The 23,705-nt window shown below is 35.2% G+C and overlaps 1 protein-coding gene across 1 annotated transcript in view; it reads left to right on the top strand.

Annotated features, from left to right (window-relative positions):
- Window positions 1-7,801, top strand: part of KCNB2 (potassium voltage-gated channel subfamily B member 2) — a 134,814-nt gene extending 127,013 nt beyond the window's left edge. Inside the window, exon 2 of the mRNA XM_015817162.1 lies at window positions 5,657-7,801. Within this exon, the coding sequence (XP_015672648.1) occupies window positions 5,657-7,801 (2,145 nt within the window). The remainder of the gene's footprint in view (window positions 1-5,656) is intronic.
- The last annotated feature ends 15,904 nt before the right edge of the window (window positions 7,802-23,705 follow it).

Raw genomic sequence — 23,705 nt, 5'->3', positions numbered from 1 at the left:
TGGCCTATAGCCATGTTGGCCACATGACCACAGAAAATGTCTTCAGACAATGCTGGCTCCCTCAGCCAAGAAATGGAGATGAGCACCATGCCCTGGAGTTGGACACGACTGGAAGAGAAACCTTTACATTTACAAACAAGTAAAAACATTCAACTTTATTCAGGTATATGGTAACCACAAGTATTGTTACTCATAGAAGACAGGAAGAATACAGTAGATTAGTTTATCTGAACATCCTGCAGCATATACTATTTGACTAATGCATAATTTAATCTAAAGAGAGATTTTCTGTGCCTATAATGATAAGAAGTAGAAAAATGTAAATGAAATTCAACAACACAAAATCAAGTGAGTCTTTAGTGATTGCAGTCACAGTTCATTATTATACTTTATGGTTATAAGGGTAGAAGAATCAAAGTCATATGCAAAGAGTATATTATAACAATGATGCAGAGATGTCAGCCAACAACTGGAAGGGAGGGAGGGAGGGAAGGAGGGAGGGAGGAAGGAAGGAAGGATAGCAACAGAAAGTCTCCTTTAAAAGGCTCTGCCACAGTTATGAGCAAAATGGCTAATCCCTTTGTTTCCCACACTCAAACCCACAAGAAGAAACTGTCTGGAGTACATGAGGGTGATGTCTCATCCTCTCTTTATATGAAGAGGTTTCAAAGAGCTAGTCTATTCAATGTTACTTCATTCTTTGCCATTGCCATCAGCTCCCCTTTCACAGAGATATTTCCCGGGATTCACCATGCCTTCCCCAGATGTCCTGAGGCTTATTCCCCCCCCCCTAAGATAATAGAGATGAACAGATATTAAAAGAAATGAATAGAAGTGAAAGGGTGACAAAAAGACACAGGAAAAGGGTGAGATAGTTTGACTGTACTGGAAGGGAGTTAGAGAATATGGAAATTATTTAGGGAGTTTTAGACTGTTTGGGAATAATAGCAATAGCACTTTGACTTATATAGCACCCCATAGTGCTCCACAGCACTCTCTGAGCAATTTACATTGTCAGCATATTACCCCCAACATTCTGGGTCCTCTTTTTACCAACCTTGGAAGGATGGAAGGCTGAGTCAACCTTGAGCCCATCAATACTGCACTCTAAACACTTTACTATCAGGGTCACAAATGAGGCCCACTGTACAAGTACTGTACCATCTGTATCCCAATGTACTTTCAACCTAGCAATGGTTTATTAGAAAATATTCATTTATTTCATCATGCTTTGCATTTTGTTTTTACTCCTTCCAATAATCAACCACTTTTCCATGGGTTATGTATACTAGTAAAAAGTTATGAGAGCTTCTAACATACCTGGAAGCAAAGTTGCGGAAATTTAATACATATGGTGATTTTAGAATCATTTCAGATATTATATCCTCCCCCAGCAGTATCTTCTGCCAAACCCAAAAATAGCAGCTTGGTCCTTTACGTAAAGGCTAAAACATGTTATTTTCAAACATGAGGTTGTAGTGTACATCGTTCATATTACATTTTCCTATGTCGTCACTTCAATCAGAATAACCAAGGAACCTTGGAGGTCTTCTAGTCCAACCCCCTGGTCAAGCAGGAGATCCTATACCATTTCAGGTAGCTGGCTGTCCAGTCTTTTCTCTAAAAGCTCCAGTGATCGAGCACTCACAACTTCTGAAGGCAAGCTGTTCCACTGGTTAATTGTCCTCACTGTTAGGAAGTTTCTCCTTAATTCCAGTTTGCTTCTGTCCTTGATTAGTTTCCATCCATTGTTTTTGTCTTGCCTTTGGTGCTTTGGAAAATAAGTTGATCCCCCATTCTTTGTGGCAGCCCCTCATATATTGAAATAGTGCTATCATGTCACCCCTAGTCCTTCTTTTCTCTAAACTGGCCATACCAAATTCTTGCAACTGTTCTTCATATGTTTTTGTCTCCAAGCCCTTGATCATCTTAATTGCTCTTCTTTGCACTTTTCCCAAAGTCTCCACATCTTTTTTGTAATGTGGTAATCAAAACTGGATGCAGTATTCCAGGTGTGGTCTTATAAAGCGGTACTAATACTTCATGTGATTTTGATTCTATGCCTCTGTTTATACAACCAAGGATTGTATTAGCTTTTTCTTGCTACTGCCGCACACTGCTGGCTCATGTTTAAATGATTGTCCACTAGGACTCCAGAGTCCCTCTCAGAGTTACTCTTTTTGAGCCAGGTTTCGCCTAATCTGTACTCATATCTTTGGTTTTTCCTGCCTAGATGTAAAACCTTACTTTTCTCCACATTAAGTTTTACGTTATCCAATAGGGCCCATTGTTCAAGTATGTCAAGATCTTTTTGGATTCTGAGCTTGTTTTCTGAGGTGTTGGCTATTCCTGCCAGCTTAGTGTCACCTGCAATTAGTCATAGAATATTTAGATTTACAGGGAGTGGGAGACAGCAAGAGATGTTTCTGAAATAAAGTTTTTTGAAATTATTAGAAATGTGGGATTCTGGCACAAAGTTCAACAAAGAATCCTTTGAGGAAAGGCAAGGATATAAGTATTGATAGAAAGGCTGGTGCTAAACAAAAGAGAGGGCACTAAAACAACATCATTGGCATATACATCTATAGAATTTCCAAGTTCTTGGTGCTCAGATTTCATATTTTATTTATGGTAGCAGCTAGGAAATTTGTGATTTGCTTTTTCCTTTGGAGAAGAGAGAAAGAAAGAGATGCATTATTGTAATTGCAATTTTTCCAAAGGACAACTGATGTCATGAATACCAGGATGGTATAGTAGAGACATCTTCTGGTTAAAATGGGAAAAACTTCCTTGAAAGTAATTCATGAGAATTCTACTAAGAATTTTTGTGTGTGATCATTTTTGTATGGTAACAAATAATACTGGAAGACGATTCAATTATTTTCAAAAAGTGCAACATGAAATGGCAATACTAGTTTTAACATATTGGTTTTTTATGTGTAATTGAGTAGTTTTCATACGGTACAATCGAGCATTTTTGTATTCTAGACTTAAATCACAAGAAGAGCTTCATTGCACGCAACAAGATTTTTCCCACAATTGTTCTTGAGCATCTTTTCTATGGCTCATAACCAATCATTTTAGAAACTAATTATTCATGGTTTTGTAAAGGTTTGCCACTCTGTGTGTGTGTGTGTGTGTGTGTGTGTTGTGTTGTGTGTGTGTGTGGTCTATTCAATCCTACCTTTGAATGCATCATATTGTCTTCATTCTTCTGTATGTGTGCATAGAACTGAGGCTTTTTACAGTGGAATGAAGCTTTGAAATCAGCCTTAGTATTGCCAGGCAACTAAGGAATCAGCCAAGGTGAATCTGAAAAATAATGATAGTTTAAAGCCATCATATATTCAATATGTTGTTGAACAAGAAAATCTGCTGACAGATAATGATAACTATTGTTATAGGAGAAGTTCCACTTTTGTGTCCATGTTATATTATTATGCTTTTGTCAAACTTATAATAGTTAGAGATTAAAAAAGAACTTTGATTTATGATGCCTTAAATTACACTGGAAACGTAAAACTAGAAGCATACAAATTCTCTGATTCAAGTGGTAAAAAATAAGGGCCAATTAATAATACTTGAAAGGTAGGTTGGATGCAATAGATTTTTAGTTTTTAACGTATTTTTTTAAAAAATATGTTGGTACAGATGTTTGACCATACAATAATTATTCTCCAGAATATGGCTATTTTGCACCATACTCAATAAGTTATTTACAATAATTACCTCTAAGTTTCCATAAAGTCATCCCTCTGTATGTGTGTTTGTGTGTGTGTGTGTGTGTGTGTGTGTGTGTGTATGTATGTATGTATGTATGTATGCATGTGTGTGTGTGTTTATTTGTTTCATTCTATTAAGTTGCAGTGTCTTCTCAGATCTGCAAAAGCTTCAGTATCGTATTTTCCGGCGTATAAGATGACTTTCTAAACCCTGAAAATCTTCTCAAAAGTCGGGGGTCGTCTTATACGCCCAGTCGTCTTATACGCCAGAAAATACGGGTATTCTATTTTATTCCTTTACACATGTGGTTTGGCATATTACTCATCAAGTTTTCTCTCCCCCCCTCTCTCGCTCAAACTCTATATTTTAACTGGAAAAGTTGGGCGTCGTCTTATACGCCCAGTTGTCTTATACACCGGAAAATACGGTACTTACTAAACTATGATGAAGGTTAGGTAACCTTGAAATTTTTATCTGGGAATTAATCTGTTTTAAAGGGTTCTATAATTATTATTTATTTATATGTTTATTGATTAGAAGTATATTCACATTTTGTAGAGGAGATCATAGTGGCATACATAGTTTGTCCTCCCCTTCATTGGACTGAGAGACAGTGGCAGTTCCCTCGAATATACAACAATAATGTGGATGGAATAGGTTCACCTAAAATAAATAAATAATAGTCTAATTTAACACAATTTTATTAAAAGTTAAAGTAAAAAAATGCAAAAGACCCCAACCTGTTAATATTCCATTATTATGCTATTAAGTAACATAATGTTGCAATCTATATATATTACATTCATCTGAGTCTATTTTCATATTTTGCCTGGAGACAACTCATTCATAAATCTCATCTTCTTACTTAAACAAGTCTGCTGATGTTGTTTTTAATGACATTCTTAAAAACATAACTTAATAAAATCATATACAGCAATTGCTAAACTGTTAAGTACCACTAAGTACTAACATTAAATCCGCTGGGAATATTCAGCACTACAGTTGTGGACAGCTCAATCAAATATCTATGTTTTTCTTTTCAGCATTAATACTGAACTTTACATCTTACAGATTTGTGATTAATTTTCATATTGTTAAAATTATTAAAATTAGGAATACAGCCTATGACATTTAGATGGCAATTCCTAAAAAAGCCAGTCTCACTAAAATAATAATTATTTTGTTAATTTTGATTTGTGACACTTTTTTATTTAAAAAGGACATATTTTTTATATATCAACTGAGATTATATTAGAATGATGCATAATTCAGAGTGGATCATAACCAGCCTTCATTAAAGTGATGTTCTTTGACATCTTATACTTCCACTCTGGCCAATGTAGCCAAGTACACAAAACAAGTTTCCAGGCTTCCCCAAAACTGACTCTCTACTTGCTTTTGACATTGAAAGATGAAGCTTTAATTAGTATGTTTGTAATTAAAGATGTGTCCAGTATGCATTTTACAGAAACAAATTCCATTTGCTTTTTTTGTTACCTCAAACATTTACTGGGCACTCAATTTAGGATAACAATAGGAAAAAATATCTTATCTGGCTATGAACTGGGAATTGTGGTCTAATGTACTATACTTAGAAAGCAGCTGATTGAAAAATATGCTGAACTAAATAATCTAATTAAGCTTCTGAAATAATTTGAGTTGTATTATTGGATTCTATTCCCAAATATGTAGATCTTTGGAATTATTTAGTATAGCATTGTCACATAAGTTAGGTTTTCAAGGGAACTATTATTGTCGACTACCACTTCAGATGAATTAGTTAGGGGTACTGACAATAGGGGAGCATATCTAATTGCAGTGAGTAAAGAACAGCGGTCTGTAATTCTGTTAGTGTGCTGTTTCTTTGGTTGAAATGTAAGCATTCTTTGTGATTTGTTAACCACAGTTTTCTTATTTATCTTTTTTTCAACAGATTTTGGCCATTGTATCCATATTGTTCATTGTACTATCCACCATTGCTTTGTCACTCAACACTCTACCTGAGCTTCAAGTAACTGATGAATTTGGACAACTAAATGACAATCCTCAGCTAGCACATGTTGAAGCAGTGTGTATAGCATGGTTCACTATGGAGTACCTTTTGCGTTTTCTGTCATCTCCAAACAAGTGGAAGTTCTTCAAAGGTCCATTAAACGTGATTGATTTGCTTGCCATTTTGCCCTATTATGTCACCATTTTTCTCACAGAGTCCAACAAAAGTGTGCTGCAGTTTCAAAATGTCCGCCGTGTAGTTCAGATATTCCGTATCATGAGGATACTGCGGATCCTTAAACTTGCTAGACATTCAACTGGACTTCAATCTTTAGGATTTACCTTACGAAGGAGTTATAATGAATTGGGTTTATTGATACTATTTTTAGCTATGGGAATTATGATATTTTCCAGTCTCGTGTTTTTTGCTGAAAAAGATGAAGATGCTACAAAGTTTACAAGTATTCCTGCATCGTTCTGGTGGGCTACCATCACTATGACCACAGTAGGTTATGGTGACATTTATCCCAAAACTTTACTAGGTAAAATAGTTGGTGGGTTATGTTGCATTGCTGGAGTGCTGGTAATAGCCCTACCCATTCCCATCATAGTAAACAATTTCTCAGAATTCTACAAGGAGCAAAAGCGGCAGGAGAAAGCCATTAAAAGAAGGGAAGCTCTTGAACGAGCAAAAAGAAATGGAAGCATTATCTCAATGAATTTAAAAGATGCCTTTGCTCGTAGTATGGAGTTGATTGATGTAGCTGTTGATACTGATAAAACTGAGGAAGCAGCCAATTCAAAGGAAACTCCCGATGACAACCATTTGTCTCCAAGCCATTGGAAATGGGCCAGAAGCCCACTGTCAGAGACAGGTTCTAACAAATCCTTGAAAAACAAATACCAGGAAGTGAGCCAGCAAGATTCATATAAACAACTAAACAATGCAGCAGCAGCCTCCAGTCCTCAACACTTGAGTGCTCAGAAACTTGAAATATTATATAATGAAATTACTAAAACTCAGTCTCAGCCTAATCTGAATTCTACCTACCAAGGCCCTTCAGTGAAACCTCCCCTCTATGAGGAGGAGATAGAAATGGAAGAGGTTGCTGGACAAGGACATGCATCTATAACAGGACCCAAAGAAGTCATCCCTGATATGAGAAGCACTTCTAGCATTGACAGCTTTGCCAGCTGCGCAACTGATTTCACAGAGACAGAACGGTCACCTTTTCCTCCATATTCCAGTTCTCATTTGCAACTAAGATTTCCCACTGAGTTTGCCCACTTAGAAGACCAAACAGCAAAAGATTCCCAGCTTTTACCACTCATGAAAGATAAAATGTTTTCTCCCAGGGATACCTGCTTCGATTACTCCTCAATCAATACAATGATGAGCTCTGAGAGCTGTCCTCATCCTCTCCTTCATGGTCACTTTCACTTTGACAATGCCATGGACAGTCCCAAAAGTTCTTTCAGAGGAAGCAACCCTTTAAAATCAAGGTCCCTTAAGGTTAATTTTAAGGAAAACAGAGGCGGTGCTCCACAAACTCCACCAAGCACAACAAGGCCATTGCCAGTGTTGGCAACAGGAGACTTCCTACAATCTACCCCTCAACATATCAGCACTATCCTCTTAGAAGAGAATTCACCGCAGGGAGAAAGACTTTTGCTGGATGCAGGTTCCTCTGGAGCTTCTAAGCAAGCATGCCCTTTATTCCCCAAGCAGAAACGTTTTTCTTTCCCTCCCAAAGAGAGAAGTTTCACTGAAATAGACACTGGTGAAGAAGCTGACTTCTTGGAAATCCCTGGCATAAGGCACAACAGGCAGTTGGATATCAAGGCAAACTGCTTTGGGGATAAGCTTAAGGATGGGGACTATGTAACAGAAGACTCTGAAGTCAGTTCTTCTTCACCCAAACATTTGGGTCATAACTGCACTCAAGACATTTATCATGTTGGAGGGGAAGTAACAGGGGACAATAATCAAGAAGGTCACAAAATGGAAAACCATTTGTTTTCCCCAGAAATCCATACAAATCCTAGTGATCCTGGTTACTGTCCCACCAGAGAAACCAGCATGTGACTAATTAGGAGAGCAATAAAGACAAAAACTTATTTCTTGAAACTGAAATTAGCAATGCCTGTGAATTAAAAAAGGGAAGCCTCAAAAGTAAATAAAATATTATTTTTGCATGGCATGAAGAGTTGCTTAGTTTAAGTACACCTTAATTTAAAAGCAAACTTTTTTTTCTAACAAAAGATAAATCAGGAAAAATGCAACGAAAGAACTGAGTAAAATAAAATGCTCTTTTCAGAGATGATCTTTTGCAATGCTTAACACTGTTAATATTTTCATTTATGGTTGTAGATAATGAATTTTAATTAACTTTTATTTTTCCTTTTGACTTTCAGAATTTGCACATGAAAGGATGAAATGTTGATTCATATGTTAATAGTGTGAAATAAGGTGCTTTGAGTCTGCAAAATGCACATTTTGTAAATAATTTGGATTTGCTGGAACATCTCCAGTTTTCAAGGATTTGTAAAAAAAAAAAAAAACAGGTTTCTTGGGACTCAGATACTTCCTTCAAGTCCACTGCCTGGAGGATTTGTATAGACTTATGTTGCAGAATTGCAGCTTATCCTTAGAGCATCTTACTTATCTTGTTTTCTCTTTAATCCAATGTACACTGTTTGTTTAAGAAAATTGCAGTGTTTTCTCATTTCTTTGTGAAATGAACCATAGCTTCAATTACTTTTATTTGCATAGATATCGTGGATGCACTTGCAGCTTCTTGAAAAAAAATTCTTAAGACTGGGCAAGATTTAATGACCGGGAATTGAACTTTTGTTATACCTGCCAAATTGAAAGCAAACAAGAAACCATTACAAGAAATAAAATTATTTTTATGGTAATAAAATGTGCCAAATGACATGAAAACTGATTATTTTATTTTAAGACTTTAATAATGTTGTAATACAGTGGTGATTACTGTATGCACTGTTGTTAAAATCTTACTATTTGTACATTTCTTGTTATTGTATATCTGCTGTTTTCTTTAACAGTAGTGTGTCATTTGCACATTATTTTTCATCCCAATTTAGTTACTATTTGGTTTCAGAATGCTGTATCAATATCATTCCATGAATCAACCGAAAGAATTGTCACATATACGAAGTAGAAAATGTATCTTTCTGAGGAAATTATTGAGGTTCACACACTGTGCAAAGACGTAAAGCAGACTGTTTGTGTTTAGCTTAGAATATACTGTGGCTACAGTGGTCTGTAAACTGTGGCACAGGGCTTAAAAGTGTGTAAAACTTGTAATTGTGCTTATTCAGCAAAATGTCTGAATGCTTCAATTTTGCACAAGGAATGCTGAATGCAGATGGGTTCACTCATAATTATTGCCATTTCCATGTAATTAGAGCAATTAACATGCAGAAAATGGAATAATTTGAAACCTCCATTGCTTATCTTCATGGTATCTCTCCCATCACAAGCACTCTAGTCAATCTTTTTCTTTCTTTTTCTATAACTAATTCTGCTAATAAAGATTTAATACATTAGTTATTTTAGAATCACAAAATTCAGTAGAAACTTTAAACAGCATTTTAACTGTATTACTTTTTTTTAAATAACTTTGCATATTTCTCAGTTACACTTATTCTCTAGGGCCAAGGAGCACATTTGGAATTTTAGGAACTTGTCGGAATTCAGATGGGGAAATAGAAGATATTGAGGGGAACCAAGTTCAAATCTACTGTCAGCTAGTGAACCTCACTTAGGTCATCCATTTTCTCTTTAAAAAGTCCAACTTAACAGCTGTACAGTGTTCTCTTTATGGGAAGAATTAAAGACAAATTCCTATGTAACTCTCGGAGAAATAAAAGGATATAAATCTAACAAATAATATGATAAATCACATGATGCAAATGAGAAGATATCTTCTGTGGCTCAGTAGATCTCTGTAGAATTGTAGTTTAGCTTTATTAATTTTCTCTAACGACTATAGGCAAATGACACATTTTCAAACAAAACTTAGGATTGCAGCCCTCCACCAATGTTATTTTCTGACATTGACCAGTACAAAGCCTTTTTTATTTTTGAAAACTGCATGATACTAAAGGCCCACGCATGGCTTTGCAAAGTGCCAACTCATGTCCCTTTTTTCCAGTTAAAGTAAGATTTTAAAAGCACATTAAGCACTGAGGAAAAAACATCTATGGCTGATCTTTTGTATAGCTAAACAAAGCTCAAATTTTCCCCTAAACTTTTTTAAAACACATTTTTATTTTGTTATGTGCACCAAAACAGCTTCTAGTAGAGAAAACGTACTGTACAGCTCATGAATTTTACTTCTCCTAAATACAGTACCATCTAAATTTTTTATTTCAATCTTTGGACCAAATATTAAGCACAGGAGAGTATCTGTTTCAAAAAAGGTAGGTTTTTAAAGTTCCTCTTAAGACTTCCTTTTTCTATTAAATTATATGTCTTCAGATCCATATTTTATTAATTTAAATACTGGGGCTAAATGTCATTTCTAAAGCAGCCAATATCTGGTCATTAAGTCTCAAAGTATTTATTAGTTTTTCATGAAAATCAAATTAATTTTATTTTTGCATAAGATTTCACTTAATTGCATAACAATCCATGTGATCTGGTTCAATTACTTATATTTTGTTCCATAAAGTTCCTTTATTTATCTTCTTTCACAGTTAAATATTCCTATTAATGGAGAGCAAATGCTAGCTAATACTTTTTTATGTTGTTATATTATTCCAGTTTATTTGTTTATTTATATCCCGCATACAGTTTTTGCCTTTATTCATACAGTTGTGTAACAGTCAAAAATAAAGGCTAAATGAAATGTTAGCCTTAGATAACAGCAGTTTGCTCAGTAATTTCAATGAAATCATGATTTTCCTCATAATGTCTACTCAAAGAAAACTCTTGGGGATTACCATAACTTCTGAATTAAAGATCTAAAGTCCAAAAGTGAAAATTTACACTTCTCGGATTGAATGATGAAGATCTTTCTGTCTTTATAGTCCTGATGGAGTATCACAGGACATGGACATTTTAAGTAGCTATCTAATAGAAGAAGAAAAAGAAACTGGTGTATTTCATTAGATGCATTGAAATCTTGTAATCTGTTTCCCATACCTTGTCTGTTCAACTATAGTTTCAAAACCCTCTACTACTGAAAATATAGTTTTTAAAATCTTATTTCAAATATGTTTGCAAAGTAATTCAACTGCTGCTACTGAAAGCTGATCATCTGCTTAGGAAGAAATTTGAAGATTTATTAATTGCTCTTATAATAGTGGTAAAATAAAAGATGTTTCTTTCATTTTGTAGAGATACTGCTACTAAATATCATGTGCTCTTATTCTAAAACAAGTGTTAAAAGTAGCACCTCATTAAAACAGTGGCTGATTCTAAGGCAGAAATACAGGATCTATGACTTTTCTGTCTGCTGAATTTAAATTCTCAACGACTAATTTTTGACCAAAATGGCTAGAGTTGCTAAAAATGGCCAGATTCCCCATCCCAGGGGGGGGAAAAGCCATTTGGCCTGGTGATACAGAATGGCACCCAAGCCACTAGGAAAATATATATATGGGTGACATACATTGTCCCTATTGTCTAAAATGGAAAACCTTCAACATATTCACATAGAAAACTTTTGATCGATTTGGATATGTGTGTCAGATAATCAGTCAATCAGATGTGTAGCAAATGTCTTAATTCACTAAGGTTCATTTGTCATTATTATCTCAAAAGCAAGCCACATTAAGGTGAAAAAAAAGAATGGAATGTTTTCTTCGTTTTAAAGTATAGAACAGTGGTGGCGAACCTATGGCACGGGTGCCAGAGGCGGCACTCAGAGCCCTCTCTGTGGGCACGCGTGCTGTCGCCCCAGTCCTAGGCCTTCAGCTGGGTTTTATAAAACCTTTTCGCTTTAGGCCTCCGCTGCTGTGTGCAAAAAAAAAAAAAAAGGTTCAATCAATCAGTCAATTTCAACTTCTCGCGGGAAAAAAAAAGATCTTGCAAAGTTGGAATTGATTGATTGAACTTTTTAGTCCCACCCAGTCTGCTGTTACCACCGCAGCCACGCCCAGCCAATGGGCCACACCCACCAATTGGCCACACCCAGCCAATGGGCCACGCTCACCCGGCACCCAAAGATGCATAAATGGGTTTTGGGTTGCAGTTTGGGCACTCGGTCTCTAAAAGGTTCGCCATCACTGGTATAGAACATTTATCATAGGAAGTGATCGTAGTACTCAGCTATGATAGACGGATACCTGTTTTTTAAAATTATGCTATAATTCTGTAAAATATTTGATCCACTAAATATCTTGAGGAAATTGCTGAGCCAAACCCAGTATGAAAAAAGGAGAAAAAAATAGAATTCTTGTGAGTATGCATAACATATTTTAAAAAATTTACTTTTTTATATATTTGCTTGTTAATTATTGTAGCAAAGAGCAATATTAAAAATTTTCATTCCAATCCTCTTACATATCAGTTATAATTGAAACCACCTTTTAAAAATGTCAAGTAATTACAGTAGTCCACTCAGATTCATTCTTCTAGCCAGGTTCAGCTGAAGTCAATAGGCAAAAGAAAGAACAAATAAAAGTATCATATTTATTATGTTTAAGGTGTAAATAGATAGATATGTCCACTTCTCTGCAAATTTTCAGGGAAGAAAAATGAAAATTATCTATAGTAAAAATATTTACAATCTGGTCTTAAAATATTTCCCTTCTACTATAAAAAAGGGTGAGAGCAATTTCCCCTCTCTTCACATTCCCTTATTGTATTGACAGACTTCTCAAATTGTCAGTCTAACTCTTATCTCAGTAACAATGGTAGTTTTGCAAAATAGAAATCAGTGATCCTTCAAATGTTGCTGACTACAATCCCCAGCCAAAGTACTGAATTGCTCAGGTTCCCCAGCTTATTTATTGCTTATTACATACTAGAAAATAGTAAAAGAACTGTGGATTATGCAGTTCCTCCCCATCCACACATAAGGAAATCCGTTGGGTTGGATTTAACAGTTCTACTTGAATATAGGGTAGGACAAAATTTTCTTTCACAAAATGCACTCCCAGACATAAATGCTGCTCAAAAACCACTGCTTTTACTCTCAGAACTGATTATTCTTAGGAAGGATCTGCTGCAGCTAGGTGAAAAACTGCCAAACCTGCATAACCTATGTGATGGAAAATATCTTTTGCTCACACCTATGGGGAAAAAAGCTTACAGCTGTTGTTGTTTTTATTCGCCTGGTCCAGAGCACTAAAAAAATTGCATCCCAAGTCCCTGGATGTAGAAGAGAGATTGGGACTTACACTTCTTTATATTTTCAGCAAAATATGCAAAGCTCAGCCACAGGCATGATATACAAGTCAGTAATGGTTGTGCTGATAATTAAATACTTAGGGATAGGTTTCCTGAAAAAAATATTGCTTGTTACATTGAGATAACTGTACACAAATATTAAATGATGAAATAGGTTTTTAGGTGTTTATAGGTTTTATGTTATAACTGATATTTGTTTCTTATCTACGAGTAGCAGGAATTCCATTTATTTGAATTTAATATTGTTTTCTTCTTAAATGCTGAAAAGGGGAAAAAGCACAACAGTATTTGATGATGATGATGATGACTTCTTTTGGCACAATATGTCTTTACTATTCAGTTTCAAGGAATGGCAGCATTTTATTGTGAATTGCTAAACTACTGTAACAAGTTAGCCTCATTTTTTTAAAAAACAACAACTAAGAAATGTATTTTCAGTGGGAGATAAAGACATACACATCTTGTCAAATGTCATTCTACTGCCTTTACAAAATGCCCCATATTTTAAAATGGAAAATTTTGCTCATTTTGTTGAGCATATTATTCATCTTTTAAGGACGGCTGCTGGGCTGAAAATAATACTCATATAGGACACTTTGCAAGAGTACTTGCTTGCATTATTTATTAGGAATGACAGTTTCACCATTTTGTATAGAAGCACCAGCTTACCCCTTGCCTTTTTCTGTCGTAAACCATTAACAGAATTTCACATATAATAGTATTCATTATCAATGTGTTTGTATGAATGTTTCCATCTCAGCTGCATTTTAACATCATGAAAAGGAAACGTGATGTTTTAAAATTTTCCTTTCCTTCCTCCCTCCCTTCCTTCCTTTCTTTTCTTTCTTTTTTTCTCTTTCTTTCTTCTGAATTCTGTTACATTTGCTGATCAAGTAAATATTTGTGCACAAATCAGCATATAAATATGCATGTTGTAGCTGTATTGTACAATTGTTCAGCATCGAGATACTTGTTTATTTTCTGTCAAATGTCTGTAAAATAAATGGCATTGTTCACCATTTCCGTCTGCCAGAGTAAGCAGAACAGTAAATAAATGTGTAAATGAGTCATCTGTGTCTCATTTCAGTTCTCTGCATGAAGCCCCCTTGCCTTCAACATTGTATACATATCAAAGTCCCAATCCATAGCGACTTTTAGTTTCATTTCAAGGGGTGGGAAAACTATAGAAAAAAATAATTTGGAATGCTGAGAAATAAGAGAGACCCGCCATTTTCATCACTTTTCTTTCAATAGTTACTTTCTAGGCTAAAGCATGTTTGGCAGCAATTGCCAGGAGACTTTTCTGGAATCAAGCCCTGAGTCAGGGGGCTAAACCTAATGTTTTGAAACAAGGCTTACAGGAAAAGCTTTCTATTGTTTTTCATCATTCCATTTTACAATAGCCTTTCTTTTTGAATGATTGCGGTCTTACATTCTTGACCTGTGCTTGCCCTAAAGCAGCAACAGTGGGACTGCAGAATATTGTTGGTTCTACCTCATTAATTTAGGTTTGAAGAAAGGCTGCCAGGACATCTTTCTCAGAAATGGCATTCTGGTTTGGACTGGTTGCCATGAATTGGGCTGTTGCCTTAGGACCGGAGTCTTAAGTACCCAGTGCGGCATCCCACATACCTATGGCCAATTCTCATCAGTCTCGCCATCTGATTTTAAAACAAAATGACTATTTTCCAGCATCTTGATTTTCAAAAATGCCTCTAAGCCCCAAATTAGTTCTATGAGCATTTTGGGAATTTAATGTTTTAAAAGAACCCTGGCCATAGTCTGACATTTGTAAGCATGATCAGTAGCCTGAAAAAATAGCAAAAAGCAACATTAGGATAAAGTAGGGGGGGAAAGCTCTAAGATTACCAGTTAATAATCTAATAAATTTATATTTTGTAACCAGTTATGTTCCCATGGCAGCCATTTCATCAATGACCAGATTCCCCAGTAGACACCAAAAGATTGGGGATCGCTGTCTTAGGACTTCCTCAGTATCTCTGGAACTTGTGCATCTCTCTCTCCAGTAAGATTATTGTCCTTTGGTACAACAAAGACCTGTAGATCTCATTTGCTCAATATAGAAGAATTATTTACAAAAATATAATTATTTTACTTTTGTAATACTATAGGGTGTTTTTTATTTTTGTTTTTGTTTTTTGCAATGTAGCTTGAGGGACGGGAGGATATCTGGAAAGACTAGAGAGATTTGAATCTTTTCTACTTATTAAACTGTCAATTGCCATTTCAAAGACATTTGGGGCTTGGGTGGAGATTGATGAACACAATACACTGGTGACAGCATGATTCAAGTGCATAGCCTCAGTATGATCAATTTTTTTTTGAGAAAAACATTGTCCATAAATGATATTTAACCTTTTAATGTTCTCACCAGCTCATGCACCAGCCCCTAACTACAGTAATCGTGGATGATCTCAAGAATAGCTAAGCAGAGTTGGACTTGATTAGTATTTAGGCTTGATTGGGAAGTCTGTCAAACATTCCTTAGGAAGGCAGTGGCAAACCAGCTGTGTGCTCTCATGAATGAAGGCAAATACACATGTCCAGGATAATGTTGTGGGACCCAATCTGGGTTGGTCACCAGCGCCAGAGGTTTAGTCTTCTGAGCTTTCTGATTTGTGCTGGAGCCCATCCTCAGAGAGTTTTTCTCTCACCAAAATGTGAGAGACACACATTCTGGTGAGGGAGAAGTTGCTTGAGGATAGGCTCCACCATGCATCTGAAAGCTCAGAAGACTAAACCTCTGGTCCTAGTGACCAACCCAGATTGGGTCCCGCAACATTATGCTGGAACATGTATATTTGCCTTCATTCATGAGGAGCACCCAGCTGGTTTCAAACTGCCTTCCTAAGGAATGTTTGATAGACCCAGATTGGATACTATGTGCTCCTGTTCAGAAAGCAGCACTGAAGTCATGCTCAAGAAAGTCTTTAACTTAAAACTCATCTAAGATTCTGTTGCTGTGAATGCCATAAATTAATTCTGTACTTATATAGCAGTATTTTCTAATTTTTTAATTAATTTGTTAATTAATTAGGTGACACACACACACAATTAGTAGCAACTGATCAGATACAAAGGCAGTCAAATAGAAACATGCCTCAAAACCCATTTTTCATTTAATCTTCCCATTTAATTCAGTACATTATCCCTGCTACTTTGGACATTGCAAGATTGCCTAGTGGCTTGTTGTTGCAGGGTTGTGGATTTTTCCCAAGAGGCCACTGAGTACAACACTGAGTTCAGTGTGGCTGGTAGTGTTGGACAAGATCTCTATCACCCTTCACCATTGGCCATGCTGACTTCAGTCAATGGAGATGAAGTTCAATATCTGAATGATGCCTGCATGCTAACCAACTCTGGTATATCATGTTTAGGAGTTATTCTGAAGTTCACAGTTTTAAAAGGAATCCACGTCAGTCACTGCCATTCTATAATTCCTAATGAAGTGAAATCTGAAAGAAAACATTTTGACATTGCAGTAACAAAAAAACCAGAATGTTTCTCTTAATACTTTACCCAACAGCCTGCACCAGTATGTATTTTTCAGATATGTTAGATATATAGTTGAGTAATATAACTAGCTAATTAATTATTTCAGGCTAAGAGCAGTGGTATTTGTAGTCCAATTCATCTGGAGAATAGGAAATTTGATTGCCTACTTTGCTTATTATTCAATGGCAGTAAATAAACTATCAAGCTAACTAAAAATATGCTGAAATTCATATATTCCACTAAAATTCTACTTGATTTCTGCTGAACCATGCATTCCTTGTTACCCTAAGGGATATGAGTTTCTCTGAATCTTGATTAAAATTTGATCCATTTCAAGATTTCCAAAATTAATTGACCAACTTCTGCAAGTGCTCAAAACCTGCCCTTCATAGCTATTTTAAAAAAACCCAAAGTTTTCCTAGCTTTACCTTCTATCTTGGTAAACATTCTAAATAATGAATAGAATGGAGTAAACATCTTTTATGGATATATATTTATTATGTTTTATCTTAAATATATAAAATGGGATTTATCTAATTGTTAAAAATACATGATTGGGATCCTCTAAAGAAAAACCATTAGAAGTTTAGCCTGGTTAGGGCAAAAAAACCCAGAAACATAGGAGGACACTCAAGGTAGGTAATTTTATTTATTTATTACATTTTTATAGTTAAGTGACTGAAAGAAATAGTTTAGCCACCTCAATCCTTCGGATTTTCAAGAAATAAAGAACTACATTAACTATACAAATTAATTTTAAAATGTAATTTTGAATTCAAAATGTATTCCATGAGATTTATTGTTGCCATTAATCTCTCCATAATACTGAGTATTAGATAGGCTTAAAAGACAGTTATGGAACAATGAAACACTGGACATTCGTAGGAATCATATTTCACCCTTTCGTATATTCCAAAATTCTAAACAGTGCAGAAATAATTATTAGTAATTATAAACCCAGGATTGGTATTCTACCCTTTTTTTATCTGTTTCATGTTTGCATATGTTCATTCAAACATTCACTTTGTAATAAAAAAACAAATATTGGCAAGAAAAAGTTAATTTAAATACACCTTTTAACACATTTTTCCTTAAGATAAACATGTCCAATTATTTCATTACAGACAATGCATTATGTTTCACATTTTTATAAACTGTTCTGAAATAAAACCTCAAAGAAATCCAAAAACTATTTGTGCCCCTATATTTATTTTTGCACAGGAACTGCCATTGTATCAATTCATAGTGAAATAACCCAGTCTAATTTCACCAATCATAATATAGGTAGTCTTCGACTTACAATCATTCATTTAGTGACCATTCAAAGTTACAACAGCAATGAGAAAAGGGACTTATGACCATTTTTCACACCTATAACTGTTGCAGCATCCCATGATCATGTGATGAAAATTCAGATGCTTGGCATGTATTTATGAATGTTGCAGTGTCCTGGGGTCATGGGATCACCTTTGCGACCTTCTGACAAGCAAAATCAGATTCAGTTATCAACCTTGTTACTAACTTAACTGCAGTGCTTCACATAACAACCATGGCAAAAAAGGTCATAAAATGGGGCAAAATCCCTTAACAACTGTCTTGTTTAGCAACAGAAATTTTCAGCTCAGTTGTGGTCATAAGTTGAGGACCACCTGTATGACAAATATTCTGAGTTTAGAAGTGCGAAAACAGTTTGAAAAAGACAAGTGAATATTTAAAAGGTATTCATATTTCCCACATAAGGGGAATACTTTGGACCCAATTCAGTGCCCTGGAATAAAGCATACCCAGTCTCACCTGTCTCATTTCAGAGCTAAATGTCCACAAAGCTCTCACCCCCTTTGGATTTTTAGACTATTGACATCCTAGGATTGTGTTAGAGATGATCAAGAAATAATAGAATTAGATTTCAGTGACTGGAAGTGTCCATTCGGTTGGGAGTGTCTCCATTGACCAGACAAGAAAATCAAAACAATCCTTGGACATAGGGTGTATATGATGCCTTTTATTATAATTTGCTTATTTGCCTCTATGTTTTGGGTCCATGACTGTCTGATTGGTATTTTGGCTTGTTAATAATCCACTAAGAATTAACAACTTAACTAACGAGGACGTATAGTAAAAAATTTTTGTAAACGAACTAAAATGAAGAAGGTAATTTCTGATCGTTATAATACAATAAAAAAATATAAAATACCAATAACCTATATAACCATTACAATCTGACACATAGGAGGACTGAGAGGTGACTAATCTAAGTGGAGTATGTCATGTATATTGAGTTTGGCCTCTTGTATCATAGCAGAAATCTCTATGAGCATTTTATAGTTGTTTGGATTATGAATTTTGCCTAAGTATCATCTTACCTGGGCTTACAATAACTCCAGTTACCCTTAGGCTATTTGCAGCAAAACACCCTTTCCCCCATTGTATTCCACAATATATCATGTAAAGATCCAACTAACATAGCCACCATTCTTCCTTTGGCTGCTACTACTGCTGTCATGGTTCTGACAGATGAAACCCTTCAAAAGAACTTCAAGGCATTATTTTCCTTAAAGAATCTTTTATTTGGGAAACAAAGTATCGGCACTACATAGTTGAACCGAAAAACTAAATTCCCCTCCCCTGGATACAAAGTAACAAAGTACAATTCCTACCCCCAATAAACAGTCATAAATCACATTCCCCAATTAGCTTGAACCCTGGCTTTCTCCCCAGCTCTCCAGCCCACCAAAATGTTATCAGCTCTGGACCCAGTTTGTCCTTGGATTCCCATGGCAGAGTTATTATTATTATAACTAACTGAACTCTCATTCCAATCCCCCCTCCCAGCACCAACTAATTCTAAAAGCATAGGGAAAATGGCTGCATTTTCATCTGTTGTTAAAGCAAGAACATCCGATGTTAGCAGCGTTTACAACTGCTACTCAAAGTGCAATCCCGCTCACTTGTGACTTGTCATAATATCCTCTAGCTATAAAAATCCAGCTAATTATAGCATTACATCACCTCCTCCTGTTCTGGATGTAAACCCAGTCACCTGTAGTCAGGATATTAAGACTACAATAAGATACATTCTAGCTGTCCAACTTCTCCATTTATTTCTCCATCTCTTCTCGGGTAGCCAGAGATAATATTTGGACAAACAATATTTATGCTTTACAAGTTCTTAGGTTCACACTATTGGGAAATCATTGAAATTTCCTCTTTCACAACAATCCCTCTGCACTTCTGTCTAAAATTTGGTATTCTGGTCCAATACATTGAAGTTAAAGATACATCCCCTGCAACAATGATTTTAAAAACTGCATCATTTTCAGTGAAAATCAGTAGCTTTATCTTGCAAAGTGGAAGCAAGCATTGTGTTTGTTTTACAAAACTATACTCTTTATGTTTTTCCCATTCTAATCAAGGCAGATCAAGCATCAGATTGAATAAGAAAATATGTCATGTATTTAACAATGATTCAAGACATTGCTTAAGCATCACATCAACTTTCTGAGCCACATTTATTTTAGTTAGCTTAGGTTACATCTACTAATATTCTCTCAAGCATGTTGTAATTAACAAATTCAACAATTTGCCACTAGTTATATCTTTCTTTGATCCCAATGCCATTTCTTAAAGTGAAATAAAGTGTATCTTATTGAATGCTTTTTTATTTAAAGAGCAGATTTCTGTAAATGCTAACTGGGAATTTGGAGTTATACTCTTAACTCATGTGAAAGGCATAATGTCAGATAGGTCACATCCAGTATACCATAACACACATGACGTGTTGAATTACGGAAAATCTATTTGCTACTTTTAAAAAACTGCCTTCAAATACCTAGGACTCAATGTTCCCCGTGATATATTGGTCCTCCAAAATTCTCCAGGTGGCAGCTAATTTAATATTTTCATTTGTTCAAAAACTAATGCAACCATTTCCCTATTAATTGAAGTATCTCTGGTTAGCCATACGGCTGGCCAAAATAAATGCCTGGCATTCTTGAAGAGTTTAATATATATTCTTACTTGTACCCAGGTATAATAGGTAATAATTTTTCGATATCTTGTGATATGTGTCAATGTCCACATTAACCCGGCCATTTCTTTTTTATAATTTGCTTCCCTCTCTCCATCTGACCTATTCACTACCTCATCTAATTTCATTTTAATTTGCCCATCAAAACTTGATGGCAGCTACAGAAGGGTGCATTACAAAGTGTTAAATATCCTGGGAAGGAAATTTTCTCTCTTTGCAGCAAGTAGCTACAGGGACCAGAATTTCCATCATTAAGTCAGTGTAGCCATAAGCCAAATCAGACTTGATACTACAACAATTTTTATAAATCCAGCTTCCCTAATGATGGGGTTTTTTTGTTTTTGTTTTTGCTGGAAATCAGCAAAGGTTGCAAATCATGATCATCCGACCATGGGATACTGAAACCAATCATAAATATGAGGTTTTTGCCAAGTGCCTGAATTGCAATTATGTGACCATGAGAGTAGTGTGACGGTTGTAGTTATGAGTACAGGTCATAAATCACTTTTTCCAAGGCTGCTGTAACTTTGAACCATCATTAAATGGTCTTAAGTCAAGGACTATCTGTAAATGGAATAAAATAAATGTTTTGATCTGAAGTTGGAGGCAGTTTCAGCAACACCCCAAACAAGACACACATTCCCCCTGTGACAAGAGTGGAGCAGAATAGCACAATTCCTGTGCATCCAAGCATGGGGTACAAATGTTATCCTTCGTTTTGGAGGGAAGGACCTTATGTGTTACCTAAAGCTGCTTCCTCGCTAAAGCTACCCTTATAGCCCCCTGAAATTACAACCACAAATCATTTTAACCAGGCTATTTCAACGGATATATAACATTCAATTAACTATAATTCAACAACAAATGTTCGTGCTTTTTTTTTCATGTATTCTACCTACTTATTTATTTGTATCATTTTTATATTCCAATGAATCACTTGGGTACTGTTACAATTGGATTTTTACAGAAGAATATGTGGAATGAAAACAGATAATAACGTAACATCAAGGTAGGGCTTGAAAATTTACATTGGTGCTAAATTTTCTTTATATTTGAACTTACAGTATAATGGTTACAAAGTAATAAAAAAATTTAGTATGCTACATCCTTGTCCTATTATTTCCTCTATTGAAACCATGATGATATTTTAATGGGATTTGCTAAACTGTTCAGTTGCCAAAAGACACCTACTTTCCTCTTCAATGGATCAGACAAGTTACCCTTCGTGTACTGTATAATGATAATGTGTTTTCTTCTCTGTCATAGTTATGTTCACAGTTGCTGTTATGTTATTAATGTTGTTTTATTATGTTTTATTCTGTTTAACTGTTACTACTAGACTCATGCATAGGAGATGGGCAGTCATATACAATGAGTAAATAAATAAACAAATACCTAACACTTTTGTCCATGACAGAGAACCTTGCTGGAAATTTAAGTCAACTGAGTAATGTATAGGATTGTTCTGTTCATCTGGGTCTGTTTTATGTTTTCAAGGTTTACCGCTTTTATCTATCCACTAGGAATGCTCAGTAATCGCTTATATGACAAAAAATAAGCATTCCATGATTTTTAGTCCCATGGCTGTGTATCTCAGGCTTATATGCTACTTCAAGTACACCTGACCCTTTATTAGATCAGTACATAGGGGAAAACATATGTATAAAACAGAATATATATCAACTGCAACATGTTTGTGGCAAGTAAATGGTTCGTAATGAAAAGCAAATACTATTTATTATATTTATAGAATAACAATAAATACTAACTGAAGTATAAAAATGGCAGAGATTACGAAATTAATCTAATCTGTATGAGAGAGAACAAAGAAGAAATGGTGGAAGGCACATAGCAATTATAAAATGACAATGTTTTCATGTTTTTATTATATTTTATTTGAGGAATGGGTACAATGTAGATTTCCTAAAACAGTATTTTTTAATAATGAAAAATTAAGATGTTGAACATTTTTACAAAAATAAAATATTATTATTATATTGTTATCCTGCCTTTTTTATATATGGTCCTCGTTTAATGTCCACTTGTTTAGTGACTGTTCAAAGTTATAATGACACTGAATAAGGGAACTTATGTTGGGTCCTCATACTTGCCGTTGTTGCGGCACTCCTGTGATCACATGATCACAATTTGTGCACTTGGCAAGTGGCTCACAATTATGACATCATGCATTACAACTGCATCGCTTGACAGAGTTCCCAGTCTCAGTTGCTAACAATAAGCAACCACTATATACCTAATACTCCTGCCTCTTATTTTCCACACCACAATCCCCTGAGGTGGGTTAGGCTGCTATGCAATTTAAATATTTAAACCATTGTGGGGTTTTTTTTAACATTCTCTTCCTACAAAGAAAATATTTCATTTATTCAACTTATTTCCAAGATTAGGAATATAAATGTGGTTGTCAGAAAAAGGCAAGCAGGCAGGCAAACAGAATTAGTGTCCTTGCTAATTTTCATGTCTTGAAAATATTATGAACCTCCTTATAGTGAAATCATATCATTGTAGAGAATAGAATTCCTTCCAATAATAAAAAAATGAAAAAAGACAAAGACATAGAGCACACAGTTAAAACCTTGGGAAGCCTTAAGAAAGAAAGACTTTATTAAATAATAGGCAGGAAAGACTTTATTAAATCCTAGGATTCTTAAGGGGTCACTTGGTAATGAACCTTAAGAGAGTATACTCTTATTTTCAAACTATTAAAACTTCTCTAAATAAATTGTGTTATTGTTCATATAGTAATCATCATCACATATTAATGCTGAACAGTCTGGAAACAACTAAAAGAGGTTGCTAATCTTGACTGAGCAAAAGGCAACATTGCTTAATAATTCAAAATAAAACCACACCATGGATTAAGATTAAACGTTTATTAGAATGACAGTCTTTAGACATAGCGGAATAGATCAGTACATTGATAGTCCATTTATCCTTTGCACCTAACTCAATTATTTACAGCTTTTACAGCAGTTGCACATTCAGTATCCCTGACACGATCTCTAGTAAAGAAAATCATAGGGACCGAATAGGATGGCACAA

This window comes from Protobothrops mucrosquamatus, unplaced genomic scaffold (assembly GCF_001527695.2).
Source record: "Protobothrops mucrosquamatus isolate PMUCROS unplaced genomic scaffold, P.Mucros_1.0 scaffold556, whole genome shotgun sequence".
Lineage (NCBI taxonomy): Eukaryota > Metazoa > Chordata > Lepidosauria > Squamata > Viperidae > Protobothrops > Protobothrops mucrosquamatus.
Note: the sequence above shows the minus strand (reverse complement) of the source record. Positions and strands in the feature narration are given on the sequence as shown.